Source organism: Monodon monoceros, unplaced genomic scaffold, assembly GCF_005190385.1.
Source record: "Monodon monoceros isolate NGI ecotype Baffin Bay Population unplaced genomic scaffold, NGI_Narwhal_1 Super_Scaffold_1, whole genome shotgun sequence".
NCBI classification, from domain to species: Eukaryota; Metazoa; Chordata; class Mammalia; order Artiodactyla; family Monodontidae; genus Monodon; species Monodon monoceros.
The window spans coordinates 16,106,345-16,131,512 of record NW_021703765.1 but is presented as its reverse complement, the minus strand read 5'-3'; the positions used below and the strand labels follow the sequence as shown (position 1 = coordinate 16,131,512).

General features: G+C 46.8%; 1 protein-coding gene across 6 annotated transcripts in view; it reads left to right on the top strand.

Moving 5' to 3' along the window:
• NEDD4L (NEDD4 like E3 ubiquitin protein ligase) overlaps nt 1–25,168 on the top strand; it is a 342,431-nt gene that overhangs the window by 106,020 nt on the left and 211,243 nt on the right. For all 6 annotated transcript variants that reach the window (XM_029220881.1, XM_029220925.1, XM_029220917.1 and 3 more), the window contains exon 2: nt 3,723–3,796. In XM_029220881.1, the coding sequence (XP_029076714.1) occupies nt 3,723–3,796 (74 nt within the window). The remainder of the gene's footprint in view (nt 1–3,722; nt 3,797–25,168) is intronic.

Below are 25,168 nucleotides of genomic sequence, written 5' to 3'. Positions count from 1 at the left end.
CACCAACAGTGCAGGAGGGTTCCCTTTTCTCCACACCCTCTCCAGCGTTTGTTGTTTGTAGATTTTCTGATGATGGCCATTCTGACTGGTGTGAGGTGATACCTCATTGTAGTTTTGATTTGCATTTCTCTAATGATTAGTGATGTTGAGTATCTCTTCATGTGCTTCTTGGCCATCTGTATGTCTTCTTTGGAGAAATATCTGTTTAGGTCTTCTGCCCATTTTTGGATTGCGATGTTTGTTTCTTTAATATTGAGCTGCATGAGCTGTTCATATATTTTGGAGATTAATCCTTTGTCCGTTGACTCATTTGCAAATATTTTCTCCCATTCTGAGGGTTGTCTTTTCGTCTTGTTTATGGTTTCTCACGTATTTTTAATGACAGTGTTATAGCCCATTGCACGGAATTGCTGTGAATATTTAACTGTCTACTTTTGTGGCTTTTTATTTATTTTTTTAATTAATTTATTTGGCTGCATTGGGTCTTCGTTGCTGAGCACAGGCTTTCTCTAGTTGCGGCGAGCAGGGGCTACTCTTCCTTGCGGTGTGCGGGCTTCTCACTACGGTGGCTTCTCTTGTTGCGGAGCATGGGCTCTAGGCACGTGGGCTTCAGTAGCTGTGGCTCACGGGCTCTAGAGCACAGGCTCAGTAGTTGTGGTGCATGGGCTCAGTTGCCCCGTGGCATGTGGGATCTTCCTGGCCCAGGGCTTGAACCCATGTTCCCTGCATTGGCAGGCAGATTCTTAACCACTGCACCACCAGGGAAGCCCCTACATTTTTAAATTAAAAAAATGTTTTGATGACTCCGTTTAGCTAGTTTTGGGGGATTTTTATGGATTTTTTATTTTATTTTTATTTTCTTAGGATTGATTCCTAGGTGAGAATTTGTTTACTGAATGGGTGTATGTACAAAATATTAAGGTGTTTAGACCCTCCTGGTTTGTTTCCCCATGTAGTTGAGGGGTCTGGTATAGCACACTCTCAATAATACTGGAAGGTGGGCTGGGGGGGGTAGGGGGTGGGAGTTTTGTCTGTCTTCAGTGCTGTATCCCTAGATCTTAGAACAGATGTTCATGTTTACTAAATGAATAAATCAGTTTCCATAAAAAATTCTAGGTATCCCTTCATTTAAATTTATTTTTATTCATTTATTTGTATAAATGTTCCCTGACTTTTAAAATGTATGCTTTTGCAGAGTAGGTCTGTCCAATGTAAGAACACGCACCCAACGTTAAACCTAAGGGAACTGGGTGTTAGCTGGGCTCACCCTATTCCTTAGAATCCAGACAAGGTTCCTCTGAGCCCCCTCTGGAGTTGGTGGAAAGTCCAGGATTCTGCCCAGGATTTCCGAGAATCCCAAGGGCTGTGAGACAAAGAGACCATTTCTAACCAGAATTCTTGTCTTCTTCTCCGTGACTTGTGATTGACTGTAGTTTGGTTTTCATCACACCGTCCCTTCTTTATTGCTCCCACATCAGTCACAAGTGCAAGACTAGGTGTGTTGCTCTGAGTTGGTCATTGGAAGAGTTACTGCTTTGTAGACCCTCCATCCTCCTCCGCAAAGGTCCTTTCACCCTTCTGTCGCCAGATCACACATCTGCTTCAGCCAGCATCAAGGACGGGCCTGGAGATGTAGCGCTTTCCTTTAACAGTATCCACCCGCCGGGGCTTGCAGCCGTTGTCCCCCTTCTGCACGGCGGTGTCTGGGAGAATTGCTGATTTCCTATATTTGTCGTTGGTGAGCGGGGCAGAGAGCTGGGATGGGGGAGGCAGGGAGACAGTAAAAAGTAAGTTCCCCTCCAGCTGTTCCTTTTCCTCATTTCTTCTTCTGAATGATTCCTTATTCCCCCAAGTAAAGTCTTAACCTCTTCGCTTTGCACATGAGGATTTCATTTTAACCCATGGTTCTCAATTGGTATGCTACGGGCACTAGTGGGTCATAAGCTCTTCCCAGGTGTGCTAGGAACTGTCCACAGGTGTGTTGCCGAATTTTGATCCACGTGTAAAAATACTTCAACTGTGGCATTCCTTGAGCTGAGTAGGCCATAGGAGCTGTCAAATGATGGCTGTGGGGTACAGCCTGCTATGAGAAACAGAAAAGAGCCTTAGCCTAGATAACGTGGCAAGAAAGAATCCCTGGTGACGGGTGGTGAGCTGAGTGTGTAAGAGCAGGGGGAAGGCACTCAGCACCTGCTTAAAGGACCAAGGGAAGAGCATGTAACCCTGGGAGCTTTGGTAAACCATGTAGTAGGGTCCTGTTTTAGGTCCTGTTTAGTAGGGTCTCTGGCTTGGCTGAATCCTTTCATGAAGGTTGCCAAACATATTAAATCCTGCCAGACTTGAATGCAGGCCTCCTTTGAAAGGGAATTATAAACACACACGTGTTTGTGTCCCTTGTTGTGTTTGCATGTGGGCAGCCTTGTGTCGGGGGTGGATGGTTGGAAGGATGAAGGATCCTGGAAAGTAAAGGTTCTCAAACATGGGTTTCGATTGCCTGTATGTGTGCTTGATCTGGGCGGCTAATTGATAAGGTTCAGCACCCTTTTCACTCCATGTTTTATTTCACCCTGCCTTTATCTCCTTTGACAGGACATAACCTACAAATCATTTAGGGTTTTCTTCCCTCACCTATGTCTTGACTAAACACATTGGGTAGATGAATTTCCTATTACTTCTCTCTTGCCCCTCAGCACTTGGGTCCCCAAGGGCTCCATCCCTAGCCATTTTTTCTTCTCACTCGTCTTGGATAACTTCTCACAGATCTTGAACTCTACCTACCACCTGTCAGGTCTACACTGATAACTCCCAAGTCTCTGGCCCAGACTAGATCTCTCTCCCATTTATCCCATTTTTTTCCCCACCTGGTTGTTTCACAGGGCACCTTGAATTCAACCGGATCCTCTGTTTCAATTTATGTTAAGACTTGGCCCAAACTGGAAATCTGAGAGTTATTCTGGACTTCTGCCTGCCCTTCCCCCTAAGCCATCTCATCTCTCCTGAATGTCTTAGCCCTTAGACTAGACTTCTCCTGGCATGGTACCATCACAGGGTCCTGTGCTATCGTCTGCCCATCACTCTCAGTAGACTGTCAGCATATTCATGTCTATATTTCACGTCCAAGCTCAATGCCCATAGGAGCTGCTTAGAGAATATTGGAATGAATAAATAAGCAGGTGGATGGGATGAATGAATGAATGTTTTCTGAGATGTTTTGGGGTGATTTCCGTTTAGGATGATGCTTTTTATTTCTTTTTACTGGAATGAGACATTATTTTTGTTTGCCAGCACCAACATTTTGAAACCGTAATTTTGAGGAAATATTTTACCATGTGAAATTCCTCTCTCAGGCCACACACACAAATATATTAACTTCAAAGGAGGAATTATTTATGAAATTTATGGTATGTTATTGCACTTGGTCATTTATCTAGGTGGTTTCGTGTGTGCGGTTGTGTTCTTGGTACAGCTGGGAAATATTTACTGTCTGTGGCAGGAATCATTGATCTGCATGACCTAGTTTGAATTAAACTTGAGCTTAATTAACTTGGATGCTCTAAATGTCTAGGGTTGTAGGATTTCAGAGCTGGAATGTTGCTTTTTGAACTTCAGCGTAAGGAAGGATCGCCTATGCGTAAAGAGTAATCATTGACTTTGCATGTTGGCTGAGAGAACGATCGATTGAAAGTCCATTTTGTAAACTACTTTTTTTCCCTCTCCAACAGGGAGAGTCCCGTATCCTCAGAGTGAAGGTTGTTTCTGGAATTGATCTCGCCAAAAAGGACATCTTCGGAGCCAGGTATGTTTGCTTTGTTATCTGGTAGGCTTCTGAAGAGAGTTTAAGCAAGCGCTTTTCAAGTTCAGGTGCCTCGGAATGACCCGGCGGGGGCGGGGGCGGGGGCGGGGGCGGGGCGGTGCTTCTTAAAGCAGAGATTTCTGGGCCCTGCCTCCCGAGTTTCTGATTGAGTAGGTGATGCTCACGCTGCAGCTGGTTCAGGGACCACGTTCTTGCAGGGGTGTAGACCTTGTGTAACAGCGGCAGTTAGCGGGCTTGGCCTTCCTACGGGTTGATTTCATGAGGAAATTCGATTCAGATGTTTCTGTTTTCCCGCAGTAGAAAAATAAGTTTGAGAACATGTCTGTGTTCATTTTAATATATTCCTGTTTTTTGTTTTTTTGTTTTTTTTTTAAAAAAAAAACAACCCTAGCTGAGGGAAACAAAGTATTGTTTTGTTCCTGGGAGAAGTGGATATTTTTTGGCATGTGTAATTTTGGAATTAAGAGACTTGGTGATTTCTGTGGCATTTACGGAAGCGCTCACAGCCTGATCATTCTGGCTGTTGTAGCTTTTTTATTTTGCGTGTAGCACCTGGTATCCCTGTATCTTTCAGTCAGCCCTACTGGCTCTTGACAGAGTGTTGCCTTAAGTTGCTGGACTGCTAGCAGAGTGAGGATTAGAGCTACTTGGAACTAGGATTTGAACCAGATTTCGGAGAAGAAAGCCCTTTTGAACTTTTGACCTAAAGGATATATTAGAGATGATGTAGTCCAACTTCCCTGTCGAATGGAAACAGGAAAGGTTACTATTTAAATCCAGTCACTTATGAGGCCCCTGGTCCCTGCTCAGCACCCTCTTCCAGTTGGGTACCTGATGGGGTTGAACCAGAGGGCCGTGCTGGCCGCTAGAGTCACCACATTGGAACACTGGGTCATCCCGTGAGTCTCCGGGACCATTACCCGTAGTGACGCTCGGGTTCAGGGCCTCAGCCTGACACTGGAGACCCAGAGTGACGAGGCCTCGTTCTGTCCAGCTAACCTCGTCCTCCCAACACCGCGCAGAAGCCCTTGTCTGCCGTTGGTCGGCACACCTCTTTTATATTCTGTCCTGTTACCATGCCCATTTTGAGTTTTGTCTAGCAAAGAAATCAGTTAAGCTACTAATGTGATTTGCGTTAACGAGCAAAAATAAATCCAGGCATATCTCACTTTGTTGCGCTTCCCAGGTACTGTTTCTTAACAAATGGAGGGTTTGTGGCAATCCTGTGTTGTCAGACGACGGTTGACATTTTTTTAGCAAGAAAGTATTTCTAAGTTAAGGTATTTACACTTTTAAAAAAAGACATGATGCTATTGCACATCTAATAGACTACAGTACAGTGTAAACATAACTTATGCACTGGGAACCCAAAATTCGTGTGACTCGTTTTATGGTGATATTTGATTTATTGCGGGGCTCTGGAACTGAGCCTGCAGTATCTCTGAGGTCTGTCTGTAAATAAGTAAAATTGATGGACGTTCAATATCAGGGAAATATTTTTTTAAATTTCTGATGCTTACGTGTGCCCCAGATGACTAACTGAGGGTTAGCTTTCTGAGTTGTGTCACTGGGAAACCGCATGCTTTGGGGCACTGCCATCAGCCTGAACTGCAGGTGATAGGGTGGGGAGGGGCAGGGGAGGCACATCCCACCTGCAGGCTCTTTCTCATTTGACTGTGAAGCCGCCCTGAGCGGTTTACCATGCGCCTGCGCTAATGCTCTAGCATTTCACTTGCCTCTTACTAAATTAGACGTTTACTGGAGACAGAGACATCTTACTTTTTAGCATCTTTCTTCTACTGCTTAACATACAGAGCACCACGAACAGGACTGGGTCAGTTGGTTTTTAAATTTCAGTGTTTGCACGCTGGCCAGTAGACTGTGCTCTTATGTCAGAAATGCCTGTTGCTCTCACTGGCTCTTTGCATCAGATGTTAGAGTTTGGAAGGAAGAAGTTGGATTTGGAATATTACAGTCACTTTTCCTTCGATTCATTTTTGTTTTGTTTTGTCCAAAACTCTTCATAAAAAAAATGAAATTGATTCAGATTGTGTTTTTTAGCCTCTTCAGAAGCTCTGAGGTTAAGATTGGTAGCGGAATTGGGCTCCAAATCGTAAAAGAGCCGAGCAGATCTGAATTGTTACCATTTATATGAAAAGAGGAGGAGTCACTTCTTTGGGGCAGGGTTGAGAGGAATTATAGATAATGCCTCAGGATGTTCAGTGGAAAGAGAAATAGTGTTGTGGCTTCATGAACCGAGTGCCAGAAAATGAGCCAGAAGCTCTGAATCTGCGTTCTGCCCTTCACTGTCTTAGCTTAGTAAATTCAACACACACACCCCTGCCTGCCTGCCTCCCTCCTTCCCTCTCCCCCGTCTCAGGGGCCAGAGTGCTCAAAGCACCCGTTTGCCAGTGAGTGGGTGCCAGTTGGAGGGTCAGGTGACCATGCAGCGTCCCGCCGCACTGGCATCTCCCTGGAGAGTGGCGCCGGTTCTTGCCTCGTTATTTTGCCTAGTGACCCGCGGTCTCTTCCACGTTGTCTCATGCACATCCTTGCAACCCACCTCTGTCACAGTACGTTAGCAGAAAGCAAGGAGAGCAGTTTTCTCGTCACCGGTGGGCGGGGTCAGGGAGAACCCCCAAGATGACTCTGGTTGGCTGGCAGCGCTCACGTGTCCTGGGGGAGTAGCCGTGAGCGCGGCAGGTGTTGTAATGTCTTCTGCGCTGTCCCCTGGAGTGAGACCCTTTTCTCCGTGTCTTTCCGAACCACAGGCCGGCAGGCCCCCCTTCTCCCCCAGCCTGTCACTGAATCTTCCCTCCACCTCCGTGTCTTCCAGGACCCTGATTCTCCCTTCACAGAAGGAGGGCTGGGTAGGCACTGGGAGCCCTGATGGGTGGAGGAGGAAGGACAGTCTTCCTGAGCAGCAGCGTCAGGCACTTGGAAGTGGTAGAAATCAGATAGAGGCTTGGATGTGTTGGAAGAGGGATTTACAGTCTCTGGAGTCAAAGGAGGCTGCCTGGGTCACGTGGCCTGAGGGTGGGGGAGGGCCGGGCGAGTTGGTCGGAGTAGGCGATGCTGGAGGGTAGAGCAGTGCCCTCCTGGGTGGGCTCCTTGCCCCGCAGAGGCTGCCTGAGGCTCCAGCGCTGAGGACTGGCATCGGCGGGGGGGCCCTGGCCTCTAGACCTACCTCTCAGCTTGTTCTCATGAAGACCACCCTTTTCCAAAACAGAAGCGGGTGCCTTCTGTATGCAGTGTTTGTAACATGGTATTACTTCCCTTTTGACGTGTTATTGGCGTTTTGCACATGGCCTACCTTTTTAAAGAGTCTGATTTTCTTTGGCCCAAGCTTTTAAAAAAGAAAGAAACTTTCCACTCACCGTGCACCTGAAATGCCCTTCTCCTTACCTGCTCTCTCTGTCCCAATCCAGTGCTGAGGACACAGGATCACTTTCCAGCTTCCATCCAGCAAAGTCTCACTTTATTAAAAGCGTCTTTATTGTTGGGAATGTTCTGGCGGAGTCCCATGGTTAGCACTTGGCGCTTTCACTGCCGGGGCCTGGGTTCGATCCCTGGTCGGGGAACTAGGACCCCACAAGCCTCGCAGTGCAGCTATTTAAAAAAAAAAAAAAAAAAGAGCCTTTATTGGAAGAAGATTTGATAATTGAGCTGTTGCTCCCCTGGAACTTCTCAGCAGTTGGTCTGTGTGGAGAATTGCGGCAGTAGAGAAAGATGTTTATCTTTTGGACCCTACCTTCAGGTGGAGAAGGGCAATCCTATAATCTGTCATCTAAACAAGGGACACTTTTGTTTGCAAGACATGCTGAATCAAATGGGATGTCAGGACATGGGATATAGTTTGAGACGGTGGTCACCTTGGGTCAGAGGCACCCAACTGTTAAGATCCATACTGTGAAAAAAAATGCTGCGCAAGGGTTTTGAGCGTTTGTTGTTGTTGTCTTAAGCTTGGCCCAAAGAAAATCAGACTCTTTCAAAAAGTAAAACGCCAATAACACATCAAAAGGGAAGTAAAATCATGCTGGAAACACCGCATACAAGAGGGTACCCATTTCTATTTTGGAAACAGGTTGTCTTCGTGAGACAAAGTGCAGCGTCAGGGGATCAAGGTGACACCGCCACCTGGGAGGTCCCTTGGATGCTGTGCTGGTGGATGGTTTGTCGCTGCTACTCGCTTTCTGATGACCCACCGACATGTCCACACCTCCCACCCTCCAGCCTGCTGCAGAGCGTTTGAGCTGAGGCGCAGACCTAGCCAGATGAATCCCCTCATCCCCTCCTTGCCTTGTTTGATCTGCATTTGCCTGTGGGCTGAAATCCCAGTTTCCTGTTAAGGTAGAGGTTTCACATCCCTTTGTAACGCAGTGTGCCACGCCCTCTCTGGTTGGTTTGCCTCCCACTCTGGTCCCACCCTGGCCGCTGCCTGCTTCACAACCCGCCCCCCCATCCCTACACACAGCACACTCTGCCTTTGCTCCCTCCGCCCCTCTGCACCCCTGGCCTCACCCTCACCTGCCAGGCAGCTCTGCCGGTCATCTCCTCTGCTGGTCCCTCCCAGTTCCCCAGCAGATCACTTCCTGTCTTTCATATGCCCTACAACCCGGAAGTATTATGTGTCCCTCTGTTGTTGTTTTATGATTATAACTATTTCTTTCTCCCAGACTACATTTTTAGCTTCTGACAGCTAGGGTTTATTTTATTTATTTTTTACTCTCCCTGCCTTACACGATACCGGCACATAGTGGATTCTCAAGAAATATTTATGGAAAGAGTGAACGATGACCTCATCTCTTCCCCCCTTCCCTCCTTTTCCTGCCCCTTCACTGAAAACTCACCTTCCTCTAAGTGCACCGTGGAACGTGCTGCTTCTTGCCTTTGCGGGTGTTTCCCCCTCTGCCTGGAGTCTGCTTACATCCTTTCTGGCACTGCTCGCCCAGCTCTCCAGGTCCAGTTCATGTGGCAGCACCTCTGCTGGGCTCCCCAGCCCAAGAGGAGAAAGCAACTCTTGTGCCTAGGCTGTCCTGGTTCCACAAGTTTCCCCCTCCCTCCAGCCCCGGTCTCAGCTCGGAGGCTGTAGCTCTTGTTCCTGTTTGTAAGCCCAGAGAGATCCTGGCACATGGCATCCTGCTTGAGTTGACTTCAATAGTAGAATCTAGTAATAGAACCTAAGCTATGGTGCAGGGTCGCCAGCCTGGAGGAAGGGTCACTTTTTTCTAATTCTCAGAGGTGCCCTTAGCTCATCAGGCATCTCCCTCACCCCCACCCTGCCATCCAGGGCAGGTGCTTTTTGTAATTCTCACAAAGAGTCTGTGTAGACCAGTGGAGGAGGCCCGCCTAGGACTCTGATAAAAGGTGAGCGTGGAGGAGGGATTGAGGGAAGCGAGCACGAAGGCTGGTGTCAGAAAAGCATCTCGGGGAGCCAGCGGGATGGCAGGCAGGAAGGTTCTCCGTTTGATGCTGATGTCTTTGCAGAATCACTGCTTCAAAGCCCACAGAAGGGAACCCATTTGCTTGTGGTGGTGGATATAGAAACTGCTACTTGGGGGGCAGGAGGCTGAGCTGGGACTGCCATGGAAGGTCAAGACCCTGCACCAACCACTTAGTCTTAGGGTCAGGATGGAGCCATTGGCACGAGTCATGGGTTGGGGAGCACATGGCTGTCATTCCTGACAGGAGAGGTAGAGGCAGTGGGCCGGGCTCTTCACGGGCAGTTACAGGTGGGGTCGGTGGGACCACTCTCAGTTCCCAGGGAGGCTTTTAGGTATTTTCTGATGTGGCAGGGATGAGTCCTGCTGTTTGGCCACAACGATGTGTGCAGTTTGGGGTCTGTGAGTCATGCTTTCCTAAAATGGGGTATAAGGAAGGAGGGGAGCGAGTCATGATAGCCTGTTTATTGAGTGCATCCTACGTGCCAGGCATGGCCTGACCTATCTACACAGGAGCTCGTTTGATTCTCCCCAAAGCCCTTATGCCGCAGGCCCTATTCTTCTGTCCATTTTGCAGACAAGGAAAACACGGCAAGAAAGAGAAGTTGCAAAGTCTATATACCACTAGTAAGGTTTAGAGCTGTGAGCTGACTGAGAGCCTAGGCTGCAAGGTCTATATTCCACTAGTAAGGTTTAGAGCTGTGAGCTAAGCTGACTGAGAGCCTAGGCTCTCAAGTTCTTTACAGACTCCTTTGAGTGCTTCCAGGTTGGTTGGCCCAGTACATGGAACGTGCTATGAAGTCATCAGAGTCTGCCTTTATGAAGAGGGAATAATTATCTCCATTTTTAGGTGAGGAAGTTGAGGTTCAGAGAGATTGTCACCAGCCCAGGATGAAACCGCTCTGTAGTGAGTGGTGGGACCAGCGGAGTCCAGATTTATCTGACTTCAGAGCTCTTTCCCATGGTGCGTTAATACTCATCTTGAACGGCCAAGGGTCAGCCATTGGATGGGCCGTTGGCCTAGGTGACTGTTAGATTGGATGACTAGGCATTTTTTAAAAAGCAGATTTAAAGAACTAGCCAGTGTGTGTGGTGGCAGCTAATCAAGTGCCTAGAATCGTGAGTGAATATCATCAAGTATTAGATTTCGAATAGATAAGTAAGATCTGTTTTTTTTTTTTAAACTTAAAATACCTTTTCACGTTTCAAACTGTATTCTTTTTCAGGTAAGCTTGTATCTTAAGACATCTAACCTTTTGTCATAGGCTGAAGTGGTAACCGAATAGGATCATTTTAGTGCAAGTTTTAGATCTACCCTCCCCCCTTTTCCTCCTTAATTATGATCAGTGTCTTTATTCGAGGTTACAGCCGGTGGAATGCTTTTGAGACTATATAAAGCTGCTCCTTAAAATTGAGCAATGCTGGCGAAGACAGACCAAGTCCAGAATTTGATGCGTTCGTGCCGAAAGTTTCAGGACCCACATTTCACAGTTGCTTCTTTATTGTGTGGGTTGAGCCTCAAGTTAGACCTGTTTGGGTTGCTCTCATTTTTTCTTTTGGCAGCTGGTGATTTAAAATTTAAAACACATGCGACTCGGGCATTGGAGGGATGTGGCAAAAAAAAATCCTTCTGTCTTCCAGTAATTGAGACTGATGGGGACTTAATGCCACCTAATGATAGCTCTGTGGCACCAGCTTACTCCAGTCCCCACCGTCTACATTTAAGTCGTTAACATTTTGCCACATTGGCTGCATCTATCTTTTTTTTCCTCAAGTATTCAAAAGTGATAATTCAGACCTCATGACACTTAGCCCCTAAATACTTCAGCCTGTGTCTCTAGGAGAAAAAAACAAAAACCCTGTTCCTTCCTAACCATCATGCAGTTTTCACAAAATTACCGATAATTGCCCGCTGGACTCTATTACCTAGTCCATTATCTGAATTCCCCCAACCGGCCCTGAAATGCCTTTTACAAGTGGGCTGCTTAAAGCAGAATTCAGTTGAGAATCATGTATTGCAGTTAGCTGTGAGGTCTCTTAAGACCCTGTTAATCTAGAGCAGTCTTCGCTCCCCTTTTTGAATGACCTTGAGGGGTCAGTAGGTCGTCTCTCTGACCACATTTGATTGTTTCCTGTGGTATCATATAATGTGTTCTTCTTTCTCCTGGGTTTCCTGTACCTTAGGAGTTGGATCTAAGAGGTTGATCAAATTCAGTTGAGACTTGTAAGACAGGAATGGGGGATGCTATTTGATCAGGAGGGACCCAACATCTGGTTGTCCCGTAACTGATGATGCTAAAATTCATCCCTGGGTTAAAGTCTGTTCCCTCCACTGTTAAATTACATTTTCCCCCAGGGGACCAGCAAGAAATGGGCTAGGTGATAGTTTGGCCCTAGATACATGTAAATTTTAAACACTAATTTGCTTTTTCTCCCAAAGGATTAGAAATTGTTTTTGCTTTTGCCCCTTTTGGAAAACAGCGCACAAAAGAACTCTCCTCCTTTTACAGATTGAGAAACGTTGAGGCCATAAGTACCTTGAGGGTCCCCTTGCTAACTGTCAGCACTTCTAGGACACAATGAGGCCAGGGTTTGTATAGTGTCAGGGTAGTGTGGGTTCTAGACTGAACCCACAGGTGTGTCTCTTTGGCCCGTGGAACACTAAAACAAAGAAATAAAAAATTTGAGCCAACGTTTGGGAGACTTTGTATTAAAAAACCAGATTTCTAGGTTTCTGGAGAATCTCGACGACCTAGACATCCTGGCCCGTGTTCCTGTGAGGCCGCGTGGCTGGAGCTGTGTGCTGGTGGCGCCCTTTGGGTAGGGCCGTGCCCTTGGGGTCACCATGGACCCCACACCTCCTGCTGTGTTGTGTGTGGCTGGTATCCCCCACTGACCTGGCCCTGAGGTCCCTGGAGGGACCGCCTGCGTTGGGTGCTGACCCTGCCCTGGGCGGTCTTCGGCGTGTTGAGCTGGCCTCCCTGAGGCACACCTGGCCCCTTACGCTCTGCTGACACTGTGTTTGCGACCTGCCAGCTCTGCGCAAAGCTCCCTCTCCCTCTGGAGGCCTGTTGGAGCAGCCTTAGCTATCTAGGGCATTGCTGAGAAGCACAGCAGCAACACTGAGGGCCTCTGGGCATACTTTAAGACAAAAGCATCTGTCTTAAAACCCTTGTACCTAAGAGCTCTTAGAGTTAGTCATGCCAGAGCACAGAGCACCCAGCTCTCAGACTGTTTATTCTCATTGTTCTCCCCTGACCCCCAAACCCTGAAATGACGTTAAAAGGTATTAACCCTTTCCTCCCAAATAAAGGCCTCTTCTGATTCTGCAGCAGGCGCACAGCTTTTTATATATTTGTGCTTATCTCCTGGTCTTTGAATGGATGAACAGATGCAACCTCCTCTTTATAAAAAAAATAATTTTTAATTTTTTTTTTTTTTTTTTTTTGGCCTCGCCACGTGGCATTTGGGATCTTAGTTCCCTGACCAGAGATTGAACCCATGCCCCCTGCAGTGGAAGCGCGGAGTCCTAACCACTGGACCGCCAGGGGAAGTCCCTGCAACATCCTCTTAAATTATGTCGATCACCGTTTGCACACTGTTCAGGCCACCAGGTTTCCCAGACAGAAACGTGAGGAGTGGCAGATGGGTCAGTGCGCAGGGCAAGCACATCTCCATCCTGCCTTAAGCCCCAGGCTTGCTGTCCTAGAGCCAGTGCTGTAAGAATGGATGTTTAGAATGACCTGGACTCCCCGAAGAGGCCGTGCTGGAGTATGCACTGATTCAGAATTCAGGGACTACCTGATCAGTTTTAAACTATACCCATATAGACTGGCCTTTGTGTCTTTCCAGTTTTGGTAAATAAGGGCGTGAAGTAGACGGGCCACATTTATGTACCATTCCCTGCTGTTATGTTAATGAGAATCCCTTGTTCAGAATCCCCCCCTTTGCCTCAACTCCTGGCACATGAATGTGTTGGCATCTGTCACCTAAAGGGCCTGGGCTCTGCCACCTGCTTTAACACAGAGAGGAGGGAAAATTGCAGGATGTCTCACCCTTACCTTCATCAGTGATGGACGATGCTCTGGTCCCGAGTCTCTAGGGCAGGGAATTTGACGTGTTTGAGGAAGATGAGGGCCCCGCAGGTAGCAAATGCTTGATAAATTTTGTTCATCTGGTCACAGTGGAGCCTGAGAAAATGGAAAAATTAAAAAGCAGCTGAAGAGCCGTGGGCAGTATTTTAATCCACTAACATAACGAATTACAGAGGGCACCAGTGAGGGTTGGAAGTCTGAGGATGCCTCTGGGGAGTGGTGAGGTTGGACCCTCTGCCTGACATCGCTGTGTCCCGGGGCCCCAGCATCCTTCCTCTGCCTCTCGCCCCGTCTACCCACCCAACCCCGGCCAGGCTGCCTCCCTCCCCTTCTTCCTTCCTTCCTCTCTTTCATTCCTCAGCTGCCTGTGTCCCCCCAGCTCACCCCGATAGCACTACTCTTGCTTGATCCTAAAGTTTATTCTATATTTGTCTCCCAGAAGTTCCCCTTTTGGTGATGGGAAAGGATGTAAGGAGCCTAAAGTATTATAAGGAAGGGAATGTTGCCAACTTGAGATGAGTCAGAAGTGAAAGCGTTTTGGGATGTGTAAGACAATGAAGATAATATTTATTTCACAGAAATGGAGCCTTCAGGAGCACAGCCAGTAGGTATTGCATGGAGAGAGGTCTGACGTTCAGATGGCGGAGGGTGTATGCTATAGTTTAACCACTAAAGGAATAAGGGAGACGTTCCTCTCTCTGTTAATGGTTCCCCAGTGTTTTAGGTGAGGGCTGACCCTCCAGCTCATTCTCAGTGGTAAAGCCTGGAGGAGGCCTTGAGGGTGGGCTCACTGTGCACCTGCACTGACAAAAATGGCACCACTGAAGGTGAAAAAATTGTTATACCTAAAAAGAAATTTGCATTTCAAAATTTTCAACATTGCATTTCCCATTTGCTTTTCAAAATGCACACTCCACAATCCATTTTGGTTTGCAAGGCGGAAACGGAGACACAGATGTAGAGAACAAATGTATGGACACCAAGGGGGGAAAGCGGGGGTGGGATGAACTGGGAGATTGGGATTGACATATATACGCTAATATGTATAAAATAGATAACTAATAAGAACCTGCTGTATAGCACAGGGAACTCCACTTCGCTGTACAGTAGAAACTAACACAACATTGTAAAACAACAACTATACCCCAATTTTTAAAAAAAAATCCATTTTAGATGTATCTCTCTGGAACCCCAAAATATTATTTTTCAGATCCAAATCTCGTATGTTGGATTACTGCATCTTCTAAGAAACATTCATAAAATTATTTCTATTTAATGTTTATATTTAGGACAGGAACCTGGAAAATGAAGTTTTTCAGACTGCCTTAGAAGTTTAACCAAGCTGGCAGGTTCTCCAGTGGTAAAGACAACCTTTTCTAAGTGCTGCTGCAGGCAGTCTGAATCGGGGCCAGCAAACCTTTTCCGTAAAGGGCCAGAGACTAAATAGTTGAGGCTTTGCAGGACTTACAGTCTCTCAAGATAGTACTAAAGCAGCCAGGACAGTATCTAAATGAATGGGCTTGGCTATATACCAGTGGCTTGTGGGCCACAGAGTTTGCCCGCCCCTGAGAGTATAAGCTGTTGATTCTCTATAACATATGTATTTAGAACTGGGGGTGCCAGTATTATTTGGTCATGATTTCCAGATTAACTATTTCATTGAGCTGTTGGTTGGTCAGTGACAGACAGGAATTTAGCCAGTATTGACTTTCTGGGCATGAGGGAGTAGGGTTCCTAGATGCAGCAGTAGCTTTTAATTTTTTTTTCCTTTGCTCTCCAAGGGCTGCATGCTTACAATACAGCTTATGAAACATTTTACATAGGCACTGTGGATTTTAAAGTCTGCAAATGAATACAACTGAAAAATGTTTTTGTCTTAGAGAAAATGATTTCTCAGTGCTTTGTATTTAACTACATGAGTAAGAAATAAAGTTCAATTTATATGCATCCCAGCAGATGCAGACACATCGTTTAACTTAGGATGTGGCCATTAAAATATTGCCTCTTTTCTCTACCAAATATTTCTTAAACTTATGACCTTACTGCCAGTAATGTTTAATAAGGAATCTGCAATGTGTAACTCCTCAGTAAATTATTAAAAGAACTGGCATTCCTACTGTATAATATCAACACAAGTGATGCAAAGTATGCCTTGCCCCAGTGGGTATGTGCTAACATTCCTTCTGGCTTGCGCAGAGGGATGGGGAATAAATAAACTGCAAGGTTTGTTTCCAGGTCTGTCTTTGGTTGTTACAGGTACATTGTTGTGCTTCCCCTTTTGAAGAACTGATTATTGTTTCAAAGTCTCTGCTATTTTTAGATGCTCGAAATTAGGCATTCAAGATTGGAAGGTAGAGAAGCAGTTGAAAGAAATACTGTGTTTCAAGTTTGAGGGCAACTGGTTGTGAAATCAAAATGGATGAATCATAACTTTATCACAGTTTCTTTTTCTTTTTGCTAGTGAGAAAATGATAGTGTTGGTTATATAGCCGCTCTTTCTCACTCTCACTTGTAAACCCTTGGGAGTTCATTGCACACAGTGGCTTTAATTTTGCTGAAGTGATTTTCAATGTTATCTGCAGTTTGGACAGCAGAAGAAAACATGCAAATTCCTTTCTTCCAAAATGGATTACTGGCTCCCTGCAGTGTGATTTCATTTCCTCTCTGTTATTAAGTATGTAGTCGAACCATCATGTGCTAGAAATGAGATTTGAGTGACTATATACCTCAGTCAGGCTCTTTTGTCTGCAAAAACAACAACAAAACCAGTCTCTTGGCCTGAAATGTCAAAATATTTGGTCCTTCTCTGGACTAATCTTTCCCAGCCGGTGACTCCACCGTCTGTCTGGGCATCCAGGTTAGGGACCCGGGAGTTGTCCTCGGCTGTCTCATCCCTCCAGCTCTGCCTGGTCTCCGTGTTTGTGCCGAGGGCTTCCTGAGCGGGGCTCACACCTTCACGTCTGTCTTCTGCATACAGAGAATGCTCCCTCAAACAGACCGTATTCTGCTCCTGGCCGACCCTCCAGCGGCCACTCGTTGCGGTGGATCAAGGTCCTGGCTCCTTAGCCCCGACTCCACCGCCCTCCTGGGCAGCCGTTGGCCTCCGCCTCCCCCAGCAGCCGTGCTCAGTCCGTGCCTCCCAGTGAGATCTCCTGCAGGCAGCTTTCCCTGTCTCTGCGCCCACCTCGCCCAGGTGTGCAGCCTCAGCTTCGTTTGCACATCACTGTGCTCAGTGGTCACACTGCACGGTGTTGGGACTTTGCTAGACCATCATCTCCGCACCCCGCTGTGGTCCCACACTCCCACCCCTTTTAACGCACCTGGCAAACTATGGTGCATGCGCATTCCTCACAGCCTAGTTGGTTCTCAGAGCCCTCCCTGCCACTAGGCTGAATTTATTTTTCCTGCTTTTGTACCCTCCCAGTGATTTGTACATGCCCCTATTTTCCTTACCCTCTCATCTCATAATTTTTAATTTTATTTTTCTGTATGTATTGTTAAGCCCCTCATTCTTTGCAATACTCAGGTTATTACATTTTAATAATATAAAAAGTCTCTACCAGCACATACCACATTACTTTTAGCTCCTTCCTACTTTGAAGTTACCACAATTGCCTTTAACTTTAAGGAGTGTCTCACCCTTAACCCCTCTGTCCATGTAAAGTTCACTGGAGGAGAGGAATTGTGAAGCATCCCTAACCATCAAGGCTTCTGAAGGGCTCTTTCTTGTGTTAAGGGTCCACTCGGGTGTATGGGGGATTATAGCTCCCTCTGGTGGCCAGATCATCAGGTGCATTTTTTTCTGGACTTTTAAAATGGTATTCAAATCTAATAATTCTTTGGCGTTCTTTTTTAATTTTAAAAATAATTCAAATCTTGTTTGTTTTGGCAGGTATTTAAATCATTCTCAAGTAGTGACACTTATACAGAGGAATGAATAATTTTACTTTAAGCATCCCATACTTTTTACACAGTTGGGTTTTAAAGTAGACAGTGCATAGCACTTAAACTTTATTTCCCCCCTTTTTCCTTCCCTTCCCCTGCCAAATAATTTCCTAAACTTGTAGAATCATCAAAATAAAATGCCACGAACTACAAAGGAATAATTTACTAATACTGGGAAGAAATGAAATTCTTCCAATGAGGGTCCAGTATGGGCCCAAAGACAAAATGAATTTAATGCATTTTTAGTTTCACGTCTTAATGGATCAGAGCTTCAAAACACATTTCGTTTTCTTTATGAAAGGAACTTCCAGGCTGACATTCTTAATATAGAAAAATATTATAAAGAGTTAGCTATATCCACGCTAATATGGGAAACAGGTATGGATGGTCTCAAAAATAATTGTATTTGGCTTTGGAAATTTAAAAATATCCTTTAATATGGTTCTGTCTGAGGTTGTGGGAGTTTTTAGCATTACAGAGAAGCTAATGAAAGCAATCCATGACGTGAAAAACAGACCCAGGGAAGACTAGAGAGGTTTTACCATTTTTCTCTTGTCATCTCTTCTGTGTAGCTAAATTTTTAAAGATGCATGTAGACAGCAGTGCTTCTCAGATTGATGACAGTGACCCTCAAAGAACAATAGTAGCAGCAATTTAAATTGTTTTAAATGCAAGATTGACTAATTTTCTCTCAGGTATGCTTGGGGTTTTTTGAATAAAATCCTGTTGGGAGCAGGGGAAGGGGTCATGAGTCTTCATGGGCAGCCTGCGTGAGTGAGTAGGTTACAGTCAAGGGCTTATTTAAACAGCAGGGAGTGGCTCAGACACCCCCAGAGGAAAACAGCACGGGTCATTTCTCTACTCATTTTGCAATAATGTTCTTTTCTCCCTTTGCCATTTCTCCATGTCTGCAAATACTGACAAAACACCATGAGGGCTTTCAATGGGACAGAAAATTGGGGAGGTACTAGGGAGAAAAAAGTGTGTGTCAGTTTGCGACGGTGTTAAAATAGTTTAATTTCTTTTCAGTTGAAGACATTCGGATTTATTAGGGCTGTCAGGAGGGTTCTCATGAGATAATGTTCTCATGTGACAGCTTGTGAGTGCTGAGACATGAGACAAATACAAGGTCTATTGTGTGACACCTCCTCCTGAGAAAAGCCAGCCTCCAAAGCAAAGAGGTGAATCGACAACAACAACGAAAAATCCTAGAATCATCTCAGCTGAGGAGAAGATGCTGCTTAAGTGGAACGGTCCTTCTTTTCGGTCCAGAAGCGTGAGAGATAGATGTGATGCGAGCTCCACGGGCTGCAGAGAGAGGTTCAGCCGTCTGGAGGGTGTTAACCGTTACCACAGGAGACGTTTTTTGGTCACCATGGGTCCCAGCCTCACTCAGCTTTCCCTGCCTTTTGCCCGCCTCTGGCTTCATTTTATCCTCCTGGGCATTTGTGGTGGATCGGAGGCTTTCTCTGTGGAGTGGACTTAGAGTGTCCCTCCTAACAGTGAGGATGGGAAAGTAAACATCGCCGCGCCTGAGAGGCTGGTACGTCCTGTAAGCAGGGCCTAAAGTTGGGTTGAAATGATAAGAATGTACAGATTAAAGAAAAGTGTGGCAGTCCATTGGAGAGAGATGGATCAATTCTGTTCCATCTTTTTTTTTTTTTCCAAAAAAGAAAAATCCCACAGTGCCAATGGGCAGCACAAGATCAATAGCTTTCCAGTTTGATAACGAGAAAGGCAGATGGGCGGGTATTTACATATTGAAGTGGTATAGAAAACGGTGTGTATTTGTTGTGGAAGTCTCAGTAGACACGTGAGAGAGGAAATTAAAAGCCCTTCTCCGCCTTCTGCCCCAGGCTTGCTTACCCTTTGACCCTTTGAGCATAGCCTCCCCGTCCCCCCATCTTGGTGTGTGTGATGGGGGAGGGAGGGCATGAGAGTCCTACTGTACGATCCTATTAACTTGTTTTTAACTCCCCAGTGCACTGTGGGAGTGTTTCCGGGTCATCATAAGTATCTCTGTCTTAGCCAAGTAGAGTCTGAGAATGCTGCAGAGCCAGTCAGTTGAAGGGCAGGTCACCATCTCTTCAGGTCCAGAGCAGCCAGGACTTGGCTTGGCAACGGCCTCCTAGTTCATTTGGCCAGAAGTGACAGCAGTGGCCCTTACTGTTGTTGTAGCCGGACTCTTGTAGTTCGTACCTTGATTTTCCAGGTGTTTTTTTGAGTGCCTCCAACGTTCCACGTACTGGGAAAGGCACTGGGTAGGAGGAGAACTTAGGGTCCCTGCCCGCTCAGAGCTTAAATTCCACACTCCCTTCATCATCGAAGTCTTTGGCCAACTGCAGAGGAAGCCACCGTGAAAGATGCCCCTACCTCCCCACCTTCACCCCTGGACCCCTTGCCACTGGGAGTCCTGGCTGGAGGACTCTTATTCCTGGTAACCTGGTTGCTACTGGTGCTACATGATGCTCCAGATGGAGGTCGCCTGTTAGGCATCCTTCACCCTTGGTGTGAACACTTGCCCAGACAGGTGTGCTTATGTTAGGACTTAGTGAATCCTTAGCTGGGAGTCCCCGGCGGTGCCATCCTCCAGCAAGCTCTCTAGGTAGGATGAACGCCATCACCTGCACCCTGAGCCACAGCTTCTCACCCCGCTTTGGCCCCTCCTTGTTGAGAGCTCTTTCTGGAGCATCCTTTTTGGCTGATTGAGTTGAGTATTCCCTTTAAAGCTCTTTACTGCACTCATGGGCCTGTTAGCTACTGCTGACTATTTTTTGCCCTTGTGGGTATTATTTAAGCTTGCTTCTTCAAATGTGAATGACCTACGTTTTACTTTGGCTCACTCTGAGTTTGCAAAAACCTTTTTTAACCTAAAAACTTCCTTTAAAAAAAAAAGTTTGCTTCTACCCTCTTCCCTTTTCACCGTCTGTTTTAGTCATTTCAACTTCGGATGTCAGAGGAGTTCCGGGTTCATTTACCGAAAGAAACAATGAGTTATACGAGAGCTATAAAAGGAGAAACCACAACCGAAGGGAAGGAGGCTTGTGCTTTGCGGCCCTCAGGATTGAGTATGTTGGTAGTAGACTGTTGGACTTTTAGCGGAGGGGGTAGGTGTGCCTGGCCTTGGTGTCACCATCTCTGAGGACCTGCCATGTTGCAAGAGTTGCCTCTTGTGGGAGAAGGTTCTGGGGTCGGGTGTGGTTTTCCCTCTCACAGGGCTTCCTCGCTCTTGATTTCCCAGCCAGCAGCCTCCTGGGTGGTTTTGAATGTGGAGCTGAGGCTTCGCTGGGGATGCTGCCCGGACCATCTCGGAGGCCTTGTGGGGCATGTGGGACGGTGGCTCACAGTTTTCTAGAGGAGCAGGGTCAATCTTTAAAGTCTCTCTCAAGGATTAGCACGTGTCTTCCAGAAGTGTTTTTCAGAGTCTGGTTTTTTGGGTCCAAGAAGGTGTCCTTTTTTTAAGCCCTGCTCACCCATCTCGCGCAACAGGAAATCAGCCCTGAGTAGTGGTCGCTAATCAGTGATGCTAATTAATGATGGTCCTTGGTCTCAAGGCACCTGTGTTAGAGGGCAGTACCTGCGTGCAGCTGAGCAAGGAGCACAGGTTCATGCTGGCGCCACGGGAGTGGTGGGGAGGCCTGTTGTGAGAGGACCCTGGGGTGAGGTTACTCGAGTCTGTGGCCCAAATGTGACTCACTTCCCTGGAAGTTTCTGCTCTGGGCCTTGGAGTTAGGAAGAGTTGCTGGGACCAGATTTCAAAAGGAATGATCCGTTTCCCATAATACACGCTTTAAAGCTAACAGTATCCACAAATCTTAAGATTTTTTTTTTTCAAAAGAGGCTCAAAGTGGTTTCATGTCAGTGACAACAAAAAATTAGAGAAGCTATGAACGACCAGACTGAATTATGTCTAGAGTATGCATGGCCAAAAATACGCCAGAAAGATTAAAGAAAGATTAACTGGGGATAATACTGCCAGTTTCTAAGAACAGAGAAAGAGCCAATTTGCTTAATATAAAATGACAACCTACAAACCAGTATAAAGACCTATAACCTAATTGAAAAATGATCATCAGAGAGTACAAATAGAGAGAGAAGAGGGGATACCAGTGACAAACGTATTGAGGTGGTTAACTTCACTTACAATAAAAGAAATGGCAATTCAAGCTCTAATGAAAAACCTTTTTCAGCTATCATGTTGTCAAAAAGTAAAATTTTTAATTGCAGTATGTTGATATGAGTGTGAGGAAATGGCTCCCCTTTGACCTGTTACTGGAGGGTGTTGAAGTGGGTACAACCTCTAGCAATTTGGAAATGCTGATCAAAGTGACAAGTGCCGTAGAGCCAGCACTCCCAGTTCTGCCCGTTTATCCAAAAGATACACTGGCACATGTGTGAAGTGATCGGGATACAAGAATGCACATTCCCTTGTTGATACAATCAGAAAAGATTAGAAATAACTGAAGTGTCTGTTAAAAAACAGCTGATTCCTGTGTTCCAGCCTCAGCCTCAGCTGTGCTTTCCCACCCTCCCTCTTTTTCTTTTTTTCTTTTTTTTTTTTTTTTTGCTGGTTTTATTCTCAGCAAGGTTTCCTCTCTTTGATGGAAGCTCTGGGCTCACATTCGCAGCAGAGAGAGGGTGGCCCCGGCAAAGTTTAGGACTTGCCTTTTATTGGGTCACCCCCGACCTGTGAGCTGTTGAGTGGAATGTTCTTTAAAGTGACCTGTTGTGGAGTAAACCACTCCTTTATATTAAAGAAAAAATCCAGCCCAGTGAGTCACACGCCCTCCTGTCTTCATTTCCTCTTCGTGTTCCTAGGTCTCTCTGTCCCTTGTTGTTATCATTTACGGATGAAGCAACAGAGTCCGAGACGTACTGTATTTTGAGACATTGTGGTTTTATGCATTATAATTAAATTGTCATCATCACGTCAACCTTAGGAGGTGGAAACTATTCTTTGCGGTTTCCAGATGAGAAAAATCGAGGATCAGAAAGGTTAAGCAACTTGCCTAAAGCAAGGAAGTGGCAGAGCTGGGTTCCACCCCAGTTTGCACAGACTCTGTCCTCATCCTCACTGCCTGTATAGCACCTGGGGCACCCTGGCCTGGCTCCCAGACAGCCTGATGCAGCTGGTCTGAGGGGAGGCCTGGGCATCGGTGTGTACAGCCCCCAGGGGATTGGAATGAGCTGGGAACCACTGGTCTACGCCCCGAGCAAAGGATGAAGGTCCCCGATGGTCCTCACGTGGCAAAGGACTCAGACCCCTTGTTCTCTGCTTCCAGGCAGAAAGCTCTTGTTAGCACTCTCAGGCCTGTCTTCATGCAAGAAAGTAGAATCTGAGGCAGGAGGGACTGGGCGTAGTGCCCAGTGCTGTGAGGGTTCTAGAAAAAACTCTCTTCCCTGTGTGTGTGGCTGGCGGCCTTCGCTGGTCAGCCGTTGTCAGTTTCACGTGAGGTGGCTCCAGGTGGCCTGGGGAACCTGGAGGAACTTTTTTTTTTTTTTTTTTTGCGGTACGCAGGCCTCTCACTGTTGTGGCCTCTCCTGTTGCGGAGCACAGGCTTTAGGCGTGTGGGCTTCAGTAGTTGTGGCACACAGGCTCGGTAGTTGTGGCTGCTGGGCTCCAGAGTGCAGGCTCAGTAGTTGTGGCGCACGGGCTCAGTCGCTCTGTGGCATGTGGGATCCTCCCGGACCAGGGCTCGAACCCGTGTCTCCCGTGTCGGCAGGCAGATTCTTTTTTATTTTTTTATTTTTGCGGTACGCGGGCTTCTCACTGTCGTGGCCTCCCCCGTTGCGGAGCACAGGCTCCGGACGCGCAGGCCCAGTGGCCATGGCTCACGGGCCCAGCCGCTCCACGGCATATGGGATCCTCCTGGACCGGGGCACGAACCCGCGTCCCCTGCATCGGCAGGCGGACTCTCAACCGCTGTGCCACCAGGGAAGCCCAACCCGGAGGAACTTTGTGACGTTCTCACGTTTGTCCTCTTCTGGGCATTACGTTTCTACACTCATTCCTGGAAAAGTTACTCAACCACATTGGTGGGTGGCGGACAGGAAACTGGGAGAGAAGTGCAGCTTCTGGATGGAAAATCAGACACACGGGGTGAGGACTGGAGGAAGGGTTAGGAAAAAGTCTTTTCTTGGGGTTCTTGTTGTCAATTGAAAAAAAACGCACAACATGAGAGCTGTGAGTTTCAGTTTTTTGGGGGGCCTTACTGAGGACCATAGCCCTGGAGATAGCCTCTCAGATAGGTCTGAGCAACTGTTCTGAAGAGGCGAGTGGGGGAGGGGGGTCAGCATGTATGTGATTTTGGTGAAGGGGGCACGTGCAGCCAAGCCCACATCTGGGTAGAAGGTTGTCACGGGGAGCAGGTGTCTCCATTAATGATTTTAGTGCTTTTCTGGGTAGGAGAAGGTGCAAGAAATTGGGTTCATAAAATCTTCTCCTGAAAATATCTATCTAAAGGCCTGTTTGGCCAGATTTCCCGGAGCACAGAGTGTCCCGTCCTGAGCTCCTTTCAGGGAGTGTGAAGGTCAGGGATGGCAGAGGCTACTGACTTCATTCCTGGAGGACCAGATGGCGAGCGACATTCTTGTAGCTGTCGCTGTAACCAGAAGAGGAGTAAAGCGGACATTCAGGAAACTACACGATTAGGATTTAAGTTGAATGAGCTTCATGACGTACAAACGTTGTACTTGATACTTTGCGTAGGTGGATGCTCACAGAGGCTGTGTGGTCCAGTCAAGGCCAGGACCTACATCCGATGAGTATCATTTTCTCCTCTCTTCAGACAGGGCTTCACTAACCTACTGGGGAAAAAGAGATGTGAGTCAAAATACACGTATAGAAGTTTAGAGCTGAAAGAGACCTTAGAACCAGGGGTTCTTCAGCCTGGCTGTACCTTAGAGGAGCTCCAAAAATATATTGGTGTCAGGACTCACTGGAGACATTCATTCAGTTGGCCTGGAATTGCAGGTAGAGGCAGGATGAGGGCTTGGGCCTCCTGACCGTGCCCGGTCTGTATTCCAGTGACCACAGCAGGCATAGCGTCCAGCCCCAGGGCCCTCTCCAGGTCTGTGTCGCTCAAGTCCCACAGTCTCTGCTCTTGACCTTCCAAACGGCGTCACACTCCTGGGCAGGTGTGTGCACAAGCCTACCATCCTCTCACACCTACTCTTGAATGGTGGAAATTGAGTAAAGGCACACTTAGACCTGTACTGAGGAGAAGACGATCTCTCTTCACAAGTAATCAGGATGTGTTAGTCTTGCAAGCGGGTTAATTCATTCATTGTCTTTCTAATGAAAATGGTTGCACAGCCTAATATTCTTCCAGTCGGTCTGTGTGGCAAGATAGAAGCAGGGTGTTAGTTCTTTCTCTGAACTGCTCTCCAATATCAGAGACCGAACTCTGACCTTCCCTCCCAGGCTCCTTTGTTACGCAGCAGGGCTGGGATAAAAGACTTTTCTTTCAGCTGTCCAGGGTGCCAGACAGAGGAAACTGGACCAGGGCTTTGTACACCCCCAGTGACTCAGAGAGCCTTTATCCTCGTCTGATGTTTACTCAACACCCGATACCTCCTGGGAATCTTTAAAATTGTCGCGGAAAGAAACCATTCTGCCTCGGGTGCCTATTTTTAGACTGTATATAAAGCCCGCGTTGGATTTCTGCTCCTTTTCTCTCTCTCTCCGCTAAGCCTGCTGTTTGAAAGGCAACAGGATCTTTTGTCTTTAAAAGTTCAGCACCTCTGGCTAGTTCCCCATCTGAACCCCAAAGCCCTGGAATGCTCTGGGGTATCTCTCTTCTTTCTTCATTCTGACCAAAACCGAAACCACAGGTGATGACCTTTACACCAGAGCAGTTGAAATAATACAACTG